Genomic DNA, 13,265 nt, shown 5'->3' with positions numbered 1-13,265 from the left:
TTTTTTTGCTATTTTGTTGAAATAATCATCATAAAATATACCAACACGTTCCGGGGCTTAGGAGGCCATTCTAGAACTACTGAGTGATAAAGATTTATAGGAAATGTGTATTCGGAAGGGGCTTGCATGTAACAATATATACAGTCTCGGAGTCTATGGTAAAATACTTCATAGAGAAGTAATGACATGCTAAGTACAGGAACCCACTGTAGCCAACCATATTTTACTAGATCAGGTGTCGGCAACCCACGGCTCCGGAGCCGCATGCGGCTCTTTTGAACCTTTGGCGTGCCTCCGGGGCAGATGCTAGCGAGGGGAGGAGGGTTTGTGGCATTCAATAACCCGTAGTAACCACATTTCTATGACTATGATCTAGTAACTAGGTCATAGTCATAGAAATGTGGTTACTACGGGTTATTGAATGCCACAAACCCTAATGCCCCGTACACACGATTGGAAATTCCAAAAGCAAAAGTCCGAAGTGAGCTTTTGAACGGAAATTCCGACCGTGTGTATATTCCATCGGACTTTTGCTATCAGAATTTCCACCAACAAAAGATTGCGAGCTGGTTCTCAAATTTTTCGACGGAAAAAAATCCTATCAGAAAATCTGATCTTCTGTAGCAATTCCGACTCGCAAAATTCCGACGCATGCTCGAAAACAATTCGATGCATGCTCGGAAGCATTGAACTTAATTTTCTCGGCTCGTCGTAGTGTTGTACGTCACCGCATTTTTGACGGGTTGAAAGTTCCGAGAACTTTTGTGTGACCGTGTGTATGCAAGCCAAGCTTGAGTGGAATTCCGTCGGAAAAACCATCCAAGGTTTTGACAACGGAAAATCCAATCGTGTGTACGCGGCATTGCTGCTTATTACAAAGCCTTGTTCTCAGGCCTCGTTTGCACAAGCGGTGGGGGAGCGGTGAAAATGGGCGCTGTTTGACAGACTTCCGACTGCCCACCTAAAATGATAACATGCAATCACTCGGTGTCTTACATATACCATGTCAAAAGTTGTTATCCATTTGGCAGTCAGTGGGCAGATCCGCCACCAAACAAGTGAATGGGACCTTACCAGACTTGTGAGCCAAAAGCTTGGCTTGCATTTGCAGCGCAGTATTTACAAAAAAAAAATCCCAGTTCAGTTATAAAAAAAAAGGGGGGGCGGGCCTTCTAGAGGCAGCAGAATCACCTTCTGAATGCCTGGCAGCTGCTGCTCTACCACCCTCTGAAAAATGGGCCACTGTGGACTGCAGGAGAGTGACACGGGGGTCAATGAGCCCTTAGGCTTATTTATGAGGACTTGGGACAAAGGAAAGCTAATCAGATGTTCACATCTATTTAGTACTTTGGAATTTCCTGATTGCTTGGGCAAGAAAGTCGGTTTTATGTTTCTCCAGGTATGAATCGGCCTCATGGAATGACTCTCAATTTTATTTTCATTGTACGTACAATATAATGGATACTCCAGCTAAAAGGTGAACTTCTTTCCTTATATCGTAATCATAGAGTCATAGACGATGTCACTGCACCACCTCTTTGTCTCATCCAATCTGAGAACGCCTTGTATTCATTGAAAAAATACAAGGGGTTCTATGAATGATGGAGGTGCCAAGCAAGCACCACTCTGTGGGCAGTGTTTTTCGAACCCTTACAGATCATGGCTCCCATCATAGGTGTGTGTCTGGGCATACCCTAATCACTATGCGTGTTGCTGATTTCCCTTACTTCCCGGGCTCCACCCCCCTTTGTTGGCCCCCTCCCTGCAGTGCTGCTGGCTTCCCTCCTCTCCCCCCCCCCGTAGCTGCTGTAGGGGATGTTTTAGGATGGAGAGCAGGGGAAAGGGCAAGTAAATAGTTCCCTTTCTAAATGAATACACTCGCTCGCTTGTGTCCATTGTGACAGGAAGTCAGGTAAATCTGTGGGTGTTGTCAGACGGGACATACATTTCTGCCTTGTTTAGACAATACACCAATTGTTATTAGGCGTCGGCTGCAACAGTAGCCAGAAAAGGCTAAAGGCAGTTGAAAAACTTCAGCTGTTCAGAATGAGGCAATTAAGGCCTCTATAAGTAGTCCAGAGGATTACCACTGAATTGCTGCATCATCCTGAGGCTTTTTGAGTAAGGAGAGCAGCGTATAGAAAAATAAATCCTCTCCTCACCTTCTCAGAAGATTTTCAGTACGCTGCTGGACAGGTAAGTGACCTAATATTAAAAGTCAGCAGCTGCAGTATTTGTAGCTGCTGACTTGTATATTTCTTTTCGCCCAGGCTGGTCCTCCTCCAACGAGATGCTTGTGTCAACGTTTGGTCCTGTTCCATGTGTCTGTTTATGTGACAATAAAATTATTTTATCTGCTTGAGCTCCGTGGTGGTGTGTGGCCAATTTTTTTTCCTCCTCCACCTGCATTGCCGCCACAGATAAGCACCACCTGCAGAGAAAAAAAAAAAAGACTGCACGTGCCTACAACTGGACCCTCCCTTTTAGATGATGAGCTCTCATAAGCAGGGCCCTTTAATTCCTCTTTTGCTGAATTATATTATAACTGTATTGTCTCCCTCCATTTCGTAAAGCGCTGTGCAAACAGTTGGCACTATGTAAATCCTGTATACTAATAATTTGTGCATTCTTACATATTGGATTCTGTCTCTTTGTATTACAAGCCTGTTTATGTGTGCTTTTTCTCTTTTTGTAGGTGAACCGGCTAAATTTGACCCGAAATTCAAAGGTCCGATTAAAAACCGGTGAGTGAACTGCCTGTCACTTGGTGGATTTTCAGCCAGTCTAGGTTTATTATTCAGATATTTGAGCTTGGACATGTTATTATCTTTAGGTTATCTACAGCAGGGGCCCCGGAAGTGGGAGCAAGTACCTGTTTTTGACAGGTATCCGCCCCCCCCCCCCCGAAGTGCCAAATGTGGCACCGGAGGGGGGGGGAGGAAGCAAAGAAATGAAGCTCCTCTTTTTAGTGGAACTCTGCTTTGAAAGTAAAGCTGTGTCCATGTAGGCAGGCATGTCCAAAGTCCGGCCCGCGGGCCAATTGCGGCCCATGTTCCGGTTTCGTAAGGCCCCATTGGTAATTTTGGATTTATATGTCTTTTGTGGCCCCCAATGAATCCCAGAGCTCCACGTGGCGCTCTGGGATTCATTGGGGGGGGGGGGGGGCTACAAAAGATATATACTGTATTTATCGTTCCTCGGAGGGGAGTGCCATCAGAATACATACAGGAGAATCTCCTGTGTACTCGGTGGCTTCTGTAATAGGAAGTCCTGTCTCCTGGGCTGGCATTGGACGACTGTTCTGTCTATCATAGGAGGCTAGACTTTGCATTAAAGAGGCCGTCGGGTAAACAGGAGCTTCTCCTGTATGTAATCTGTTGGCACTCCCCTCCGAGGAACGATAAATACAGTATATATCTTTTGTAGCCCCCCCAATGAATCCGAGTCCCCTCCAAGACTGCAGATGGGCATGGATCAGGCTGCATTCATGGCGAGGTTGCAGATGGACACTGATTAGGCTGCATTAATGGGCACTGACCCTTATTTTGCTTCACAGTTCTTTTTTTTAAATTTACGTTTTTTCCTGAAACTTCCCCCTTTAAAGTGAAGGTGCGTGTTATATGCCGATAAATGCGGTATATCCAAATAACAAGCTCATCCTTAGACGCTTCACCACACACAGCCACAAAGGCAATATAATTCTTGTTGGGCAGTGTATTGGTTGATTTGCAATTAATTTTATTTGGTTCAAAGAATGTCAGGCAAATTGGTTGGCCCTCACGCATGTTCACTTCATCGAATCTGTCCCTCTTTGAAAAAAGTATGGACACCCCTGATGGCATTGTTCATGTGTATCCAGTTCCTGTGCCAGGAGGGATTCTATCCTCTCAATGTGGTCCATCCCTTTAATCCACATCGCTAGGAATGGGGACATGTGTTGTCTGCCTGTGGCATAGAATAAACTGTTCTTGCCACTGTTTCAGTGCCTCAGGCGACCTGTTTGAAAGAGCCTGGCAACATAGAAAGCAAAGTTACCTGTGGAATGTTGGGAACTGACTCCCCTGAGACAGTTGAGTAGAGCCATAGGACCAGCTCATACCCGGATTTCAAGGTAAGCAATCTACAGTAGGTATAGAAAATAATCACCCTCTTTAAAATAATCACATTTTGTTGCCTTGCAGCTTGAAATGAAGACAGACATAGTAAAAGGGGTGATTCTTTTCTATACCCACTATATGTTGGGAGTCTATGGAAGGGGTGCCCGGGTTTGAAAAATCGGTGCTCCCCAGCTGTAGGTCCCCCAGACAACAAACTTTGCACACTTGTAAAGGAAGAGTGGGGCTACATGTGTGCCAAGTTTGGTACCGGGTTCCCAAAGTCCGGGAGATCAGGCGCAAAAAGGTGACTCAAGTATAAGCCGAGGGGGGCATTTTCAGCACACCAACATTTTTCTAAAAAACTCGGCTTATACTCGATTATATATGTCCAGATGTAGCAGAACTGCTTCTCTGACTAATACATTGCTTTTTCATTCTAGTGATTATGCATGCAGTATTTGTAAAGTCTACTGAAGAAGCCATTGTGTGGCGAAACATGTGCTGAAATCACTGCATTCTTATTATAGCCACATGGATACTCTATGATGGTTTTACATGAATTTGCTGTTTTTTAATATATATAATAACATTTTGATATCTTTATATTAGGGCTGTTGCTGATTAAAATTTTTGTGTTTGATTAATCGATTTTTTGATTAATCGACTAATTTCGATTAATTATAACGCACATACAGATCCAACTACTTTTAGCTGATCTCCTTGCGTTGCAACTCTGCATTAGTCAGTGGTAAATGTGGTATACACTATATACAATCAACCAAAACTAGTTAGTTTCCACAATCCATGACTTAACTTCACAGTTCACACAAATACGTTTTAAATTCAAACTGTAGCACTGACAGAAGTAATTTTTTCTTATTAAACTTTAAGAAAAATGTAGAAAGTTAGTTTAACTTTAAAGTGGAGTTCCACCCATAAATATAACATTACATCAGTAGTTTTAAAAAAATGTCATTATTCCTTTAAGAATTTTTTTTTTTTTTTTTTTTTAGATGCCTTCAAAGTCTTGTTGCTAGGCAGAATAGTTAATCTTCCCTCTTCCTGCACCTAGGTGCTTAAGCTTCCTAACCTACACCGCACAGACTCCTGGGAATGTAGTGGGTGTAACTTTCCAGGAGTCTGTGCACTCCCCAGTCTCGAAGAATCATGTGACTTGGACAGTACAGGTGCTGAAACCTGATCTGAAACCTATTACACTGCTTGTGCAGCACTGAGCATGTGCGAGATTTGCAAGGCTGAAATCCAGGAAGTCATACAGTCTGGCTTCATGATGCCCACACTTAAGATGGCCCCAGTCAATTTATATTTTATAAAGTGTCTAAATGATGTAACAACCTAACAAAACGGACCTTAGTTTACAGACTAACTTTACTAGAATACATTAAGCTTGTGTATTACAGGGGTATTTATATTTAAAAAGTGAAATTGTGGCCGGAACTCCCCTTTAATTATAAAACATATCTAGTATATTGACTGTCAGTCACTTTATAGTAGGCAAGAAGGCATCACTTTAGCCAGTCACACAGACATACCAGAGTGTTTACATATTCTGGAAGTAGACATGATCGCATTTTATTGACAATATACCCTGAAGAACTGAACAGTCTTTCGCACGGAACAGATGTTGTCGATACACAAAGAAGTGTCTGCACAAAACAGCTTAGGACAGGAAAACGATGGTTATTTTTGCCCCCTTCCCCTGATGGAGCCTGATGCATCCTCCTGCTCCACAGATGCAAAGGTACCTCAATCCAATGGGTGCAGTTTGCTCGCATCCTGCAGGGTAAGTCTCACTGTCCAGGCTGTCCGGTGACGTCAAGAATTTTGATCGATCAAAAGAATTAAGGAATTAATCTTTAATTTTCCCAGCCCTACTTTATATTAATCTGTGCTAGCAGTTTTAAAATCCCACTCTCACTTTTTGTTCTGTATATGCCATTAATTGAGAATTCATCAAAATGGACACAAATACATTTAACATCATCTCGTATAAATATTCATCTATATGGTTACACACAACAACTTCATAAAACACACCTCATGTGTGTATATATACCAAAATTAGTAAAAAGTAGTAAATGTGAAAAAAAAAAATCAGAAACCTTTAAAAGACCTACTTAAAATAATACTCTCCAATAAAACAAGTAATCTATATCGATCTATCCATCTATATAGATAGAGAGATAGATAGAGAGAGATAGAGATATATTGAGAGAGATAGAGATATATAGAGAGAGATAGAGATAGATAGAGAGATAGAGATAGATAGAGAGATAGAGATAGATAGAGATATAGAGAGATAGAGATAGATAGAGAGAGATAGAGATATATAGAGAGAGATAGAGATATATAGAGAGAGATAGAGAAAGATATATATATATATATATATATACACACACAGTAAAACTTTGGTTTGAGAGAGTTTTGCAAGACAAACAAAATGTTTTACTAAATTTTGCCTTGATATACAAGCGATGTCTTGATATAAGAGTAGCGTCATGTCACAACTGAGTATAAAAGAGAAGAGAGGAGCCTCTGAGTGTAGAAATATGATTACATTTAATGAAGGTACAACATTTAGCAACTTATTGCTACACTTAGAGGTGCCTCTCTTCCCTTTTTATACTCTGTAAAAAAAATACTTTGATATACAAGTGCTTTGGATTACAAGCATGTTTCTGGAACGAATTATGCTCGCAATCCAAGGTTTTACTGTATGTGTGTGTGTATATCAATTTTAATAGTAGATACAATACTTTGCACAAACATTTGGATCTGAGATGAAGCGCACAGGGCACTTTTATAAAGTTATTTTCATATTAAATACAGAGAATCTTTTTTATTTCTCAGGATCACTGCCAGTTATAGAGGTTTTGTCTGTGTATCTAATGTATTTGTTTTGTAATGAATCATCTCATAAAAAGAGAGAAGACTGTGAAGATAGCTGCAGATTTACATTGATCCGTGCCATATAAACAAATGCCTGATGTGCGTATTCATGCTTATTTGCGCGTTTGCATACAGCGTCGTCTGACGTTTTTGTACTTCTGCCTGGGTGAAATGTTCTATTGATTAAAGCGACGAAACGCCCGTAGCAAACGCTCGTTGTCGCGCTAGTCGATTGAATCGAGCATTTCCATTACTTTCTATGGGAGACGCTCAAAAACGCCCAAACCGCCCGATTCGCGTTTTGGAGTGGAGATGTGAACCATCTCCATAGGGAATAATGTATTTTTTCCCCCTCTAGCGTTTTTGAGCGTTGCGCTTCAGGCGACGAAACGCTCAGGTGTGAATGCAGCCTTAAAGCTATGTTTTTTTCTGTAAAAAGAATCAAGAATGCTTTCCTTTCCAGCAGACGGTGACTTTGATCTTCATTCTCTTAAACCTCCTCACCGAAGAGTCTTCACTATAGTAGTGCTGTAGTGTCTGGTTTATTGTTCTAACCTGTTGTCTTCTTGTTTCTCCATCCAGGGGCTGCACTGACATAATATGCTGTATCTTGTTCATGATCTTCATTATGGGCTACATAGCAGTTGGGATAATAGGTAAGTGATCATGTGCAGCTCCTTTGGTTCATTTGCATCTGGTTCCTCTTACTGCTCTGTGGGATTTTTTTGGCAATAATAATAATTAAAAGGTTTTCTTCAGTCGAAACCTTAAACTTCCTACCTGCTCACTACTTCTTCTAGGCCAGGGGTAGGCAACCTCAGGTTTTCAGCTGTTTTGAATCTAAAAATTCCATGAGACATTGCAAGACCCTGACAATTGCAGTCATAACTACTAGAGGCAGAGGCATGATGGGATTTGTAGTTTTACCACAGCTGGAGGCAGTGCCGGCCCAAGACATTGTGCTGCCTGGTACCAAGAATGAAATGCTGCCCCCCCCAAAAAAAAATTACGCCCACCAAAATGCCCCCACATCCATTATTTTATATCATGATAACTAAAGTGGACCTATCATGGCTCTATATATGTATATAGGAGTATAAAAAGGACCTGTTATGGCTCTATTCATGCAATTAACCCCACAGTGGAGCGGAGAGCGGAGCGGGAGGAGCGGTCGGATGGCAATTGGCCCCACAGTGGAGTGGAGAGCGGAGCTGGCGGAATGTGATGGCGTGCGGGCGGCAATTTGCTTCCCCCCTGAAAGTGCTGCCTGGTACAATGGTACCATCGGGTCCCATGGTAGGGCCGGCCCTGGCTGGAGGGCCGAGGTTGCCTACCCCTGATCTAGGCATTTCTGTAGTTCTTCATTCCAACCTAATACATTTGTCTGCAGTCTGGTTATCTGAAAATCCCTGCTTGTGGTGCAGAAGAATTGTTCTTAAACATACCCACTGAAGCCTGCACATTGTCTTTCTTATATTAAATGCCTCATGGTAAAAACCTGTATCAGATTGAGCCGGAGGAAATTTGTTTCTGATGAGCCGGAGGAAATTTGCTAAGTCATGAGGGAGTTGTAGATGGTGTCGGGCACCCTCCCACCTGACATCCCTCGATTGAAAAATTATTTGCCTAGAAGCATCTGCATCCAATCGGGTGCCAGCACTGTTCAGGTATTTTGAAAGCTAGTGGGGCTGGCTGTATTAAGCACTTCAGCCCTGGAAGGATTTGCCCCCTTAATGACCAGGCCATTTTTTGCGATACAGCACTGCGTCGCTTTAACTGACAATTGAGCCGTCGTGCAATGCTGTACCCAATAAAAATGTACATCCTTTTTTTCCCCCACATATAGAACTTTCTTTTGATGGTATTTGATAACCTCTGCGTTTTTTATTTTTTGCGCTATAAACAAAAAAAGTGTAAATTTTGAAAAAAAAAGCAACAATTTTTTTACTATAATATCCCCCCAAAAAATATAAAAAAAAAACTTTCTTCCCCAGTTTAGGCCGATATGTATTCTTCTACATACTTTTGTTTAAAAAAAAAATCACAAGCGCATATTAATTTGTTTGCGAAAAATGTATAGCGTCTACAAAATAGGGAATAGATTTATGGCATGTTGTTATTTTCTTTACTAGTAATGGCTGCGATCTGCAGCGGGCAGATCCGGACACTTTTGACAATTTTTTGAGACCATTGACATTTATACAGCGATTAGTGCTATAAAAATGTACTGATTACTGTGTAAATGTCACTGGCAGTTAAGGGGTTAACACTAGGGGGCGATCAAGAGGTTAAATGTGTTCCCTCTGGAGTGTTTCTAACTGTATGGGGATGTGACTGACTGGAGGAGAAGACCTATCGCTGCTCCTAGCTAGAAGAAACAGACGATCTGTCTCTCCTCTCCTGACAGAATGGGGATGTGTGTGTTTACATCGCCGGCCGCGTGATCGTGTTTCCCCGCGCTATAGCTGTTTAAAGGGCCGACGTACATGTACGGCGATTTGCGCAGGAGAGCCAACCTGCCGCAGTAGAATGATGGCGGCTGGTCGGCTAGTGGTTAATGCAACAGCCGCAGTGGGACATTCTTCCAAATGCACTGTGTAGCATGGATGGAGACTGAACAGAGAAATCCCATGTGTATAGCCAGCTTAAGAACGTGTAGTTCGTTTTGCACAGAGTGGCCCCGATCATCCTCTTCTGGGGTCCCACGGCGGCTCTCGCGGCTCCTCCCCGCAAGAGCTAACCCCCCTCAGGGGGGAAGCTCTCTCCCAAAGGGGGTTACCTCGCGGGCGCACTCCCATGTGATACACTCGGCGGCCATAGCTGCCAAGTGTATGACTCGGCCCCGCCCCCTCATTGATTTGATTGACAGCAGCGGGAGCCAATGGCTGCACTGCTATTAATTTAACCAATGAAGAGCCAACAAGCTGTTTGGAAAACAACGCAAGATCGCACCCACGGGAATTCGGGGCTCAGGTAAGTAATTTGCGGGCTCCGGTGGGCGGGAGAGTGCAAGGTGTTTTTTCACCTTAATACATAGGATGCATTAAGGTGAAAAAACACAAAGGTTTACAACCTCTTTAAATGCTCATATAGTCTATAGCAGTGATGGCGAACCTCGGCACCCCAGATGTTTAGGAACTACATTCCTCATGATGCTTCACTGCACTGCAGAGTGCATAAGCATTATGGGAAATTTAGTTCAAAACATCTGGGGTGCCAAGGTTCGTCATCACTGGTCTATAGTCTAGTTCAGGGATCTCCAAACTTTTTAGACTTTAGGAGGGCCGAATTGTGGCCTGCGGGGGCAGAAAATGTCCCGGGCCCAGCACCAGTGAGAATAAATATGGCCTCTGCGTTGGTGGTCAGTACGAGGAGGAGTAGGGCCCCTATCAGTAGGATATCAGTAGAAGAAATGGTGCCCCCTTGTTGGTGTCGGTGGAAGGAATAGTGCCCCAAGGGCCGGATAAAGGCTAGCAAAGGGCTACATCTGGCCCTCGGGCTGCAGTTTAGAGACCCCTGGTCTAGTTGCTCCATCGGGGTCCCTCAATCCATGAACCTGGCCAAGTGCTGCCACCTCTCTAAGCAGCTTTGGGCCGCAGTTGCAGGCTCGTCACCTCATGTACAATGCAGGGCTAATAGTCTTTTGCTATGCAAAATGAAGCTGAGGGACTTTTCACAGTCCGAAGTTTGAGGACAGCCCTGTCAAGGCCAGAGCCCAGAATAAGGTAAAAATAAGGCCCCTTCCTCGCATGCGGACAGTTTGACAGTTTTTCAAATATCCATTGACTGACAATAATGCATCGCTATGGAAAAACGAATAATCATCCATGTACATCACCTTCCGTCAACATCCATTTTTGGAACAGATCAAAGCCATATTTTTTGTCGGAACAGACGAAAAAAACTGTGGTTTTTACATGAAAGAAAGGGGGCACCGCAAGCCAATCTTAAAATGCCTCCAATGGATCTGCGCATGCACAGTACCAAATGTCACTCCAGCTGATCCCAGCTGGTGTGATGTCAACACAGCGCATGTGCAGATCATTATCCGACACTATGCAAACAGCGGAGGGAGATTGTACTTGTCAGATTCTGCCTCACTGTTGCAGGGTGGGTTTTGCCTGTATTGAACAGCGTGTTTTCTGTCTGTTGTGTGGCAGGTTCAGTGGGTTAAACGGCGGGTTTTGGCTGTATCTAAGGGTGGGTTAAAACACACCCACCCTTGAACACGGCTACAACCCACACCGCAATAGCGAGGCAGAATCTGACAATTACATTTTCCCTCAGCACTTAGCAGATCGTCAGATACTGCTGCGGACGATTTGCGCATGCGCCATGTTGACGTCACTTCAGCTGATCAACATATCAGCTGGAGTGATGTTGCATACTGCGCACGTGCAGACCCATCAGGCCTCGTACACACGACCGGACATGTCCGCTGAAACTGGTCCGCCGACCAGTGTCAGCGGACAGATCCGATTGTGTGTACAGGCTAGCGGACAGATTTCCAGCGGACAAATGTTTCTTAGCATGCTAAGAAACATGTCCGCTGGGAAGCTGTCTGGCGGACATGTCCGCTGGTTAGTACGTCTAACCAGCGGACAGAAATCCTGCGCATGCGTCGAATTGATTCGACACATGCGTGGAAGCATTGAACTCGCGCGATAGAGAACGTCGGTGTCGTCTACGTCACCACGTTCTCTGTCCGCGCGGATTTCGGTTTGATGGTGTGTACAGCCATCAGACCGAAATCTCCCAGCGGACATGTCATCGAACTGTCCGCTCGTCTGTACGGGGGCCTTAGAGGCATTTTTCAATGGGAGGCACTATTCGATAGAACACCGGGACTCTAGTGGTTAGGGACTCTAGCTGGCAGATGTAAAAAATTACAAATGTTGGATAGCATGCTTTAAAATTTCCCAGCAACAATTATGTGCCGTCGAATTATCCGATCGTGTACACAAAAAAAAATCCAAAGTACAAACACGCATGCTCCGAACCAATGCTAACCATCAGACATTAGCAGAAGTTGCCCAAAGGGTGGCGCTAAAGAGTTGAAAAACCACGTAGTTTGTCACTACAGTTGTGTTTGTTGGTTGACAACGTTTTGCCGTCTGTATGCAGAACAAGTCTACGCCTTCGCACAAAATTCCATGGATTTGTCTGATGAAAATCCGATCGTGTGTACGAGGCTCTAGACTGAACGAGAATTTAATCCATGCAGTGCAGGGGGCCCTAATACAGAGGTGCATTTTGTCCCATTCCAGTAGTTCTCACTAAATGTTCTTATTTTAGCACAGTTGCTGTGTTTTCTAGGCAGTATTAGTAGCTCAGTTATTGCTTTCACACGCTGCCTTGAACAACTCGTCATCTGGGTTTGGTCTAGATTGCATACAAGTGAAAGTAGGGATTGCATCGATAATCCCGTTTCTGAAGGGAAGGACTGTAACAATGTACACACTGTATAGTCGTGCATTCAGTAGTCTGATATGTAGGTTTTGTCTTATCACATATGATTAGGCTAGGCTGTAAAAACACTTTGCTAATATGAGGTCTTGTAAAGATTGGAGCAACAGATCCCTTACTGTTATCACAGCAGATTTGTTTATCTACACACATTAAGTGATTCATTCCAGAAGAACGTCATTCTAACTAGAGGTTTTTGAGTATCTGTGTTGGCAGAGGGGGTATAGCGTATGACTCTGTTATCTGCTGTCATATCCTCTAGCAGGCTAATTATTAAATTAATTCTGTGGAGATAAAATGTTTGGAAGTATGATTCTTTTCAGTATTTCTGCACAGCACGGTAAAGGCAGGGGCACCATTGCGACCTGGCCCCATGCTCCAGGGGCCCTGTACACTGGAATAGGAGGGGCGGTGGCATATAGAGGAACCAATGCTCTCCATTCTCCTCCTGCAGCCACTGAAAGCCAAGTTTTCCTCCCCTCCCTCCTGCAGGCATTCAGCAGCTGCAGGAGGAAAATGTAGGATCCGTTCTTCTGTATGCTGCCACCCCTGGGCCCAATGCTGTATCCTGGCCTAGGCCAACAAGGCCCAGGCCAGCACTTTGCAGGGGGGCAGCACGGACACTGTTAGGCAAATTAGTTTAGCGCCCCCATAAATCGGCCGCACTGCTTCCAGTATGTGGGCGGTTGGCATTCTGCAACTGTTGGGGGGGCGTCGCTTCTAATTTTTTACCATCCCTGTCCCATTGCAGAGATTTCCCTTCACTTCTTGTCCCATAGCCAAACGGGAAGT

The 13,265-nt window shown here is 43.9% G+C and overlaps 1 protein-coding gene across 1 annotated transcript in view; it reads left to right on the top strand.

The window, feature by feature from the left end:
• Positions 1-13,265, top strand: part of SLC44A4 (solute carrier family 44 member 4) — a 150,835-nt gene that overhangs the window by 48,795 nt on the left and 88,775 nt on the right. Inside the window, exons 2-3 of the mRNA XM_040323068.1 lie at positions 2,696-2,744; positions 7,590-7,663. Coding sequence (XP_040179002.1) covers positions 2,696-2,744; positions 7,590-7,663 — 123 coding nt within the window. The remainder of the gene's footprint in view (positions 1-2,695; positions 2,745-7,589; positions 7,664-13,265) is intronic.

This window comes from Rana temporaria, chromosome 9, assembly GCF_905171775.1.
Source record: "Rana temporaria chromosome 9, aRanTem1.1, whole genome shotgun sequence".
Classification (NCBI taxonomy): domain Eukaryota; kingdom Metazoa; phylum Chordata; class Amphibia; order Anura; family Ranidae; genus Rana; species Rana temporaria.
The sequence above is the reverse complement of the archived record's forward strand: the minus strand, read 5'-3'. Positions and strand labels throughout refer to the sequence as shown.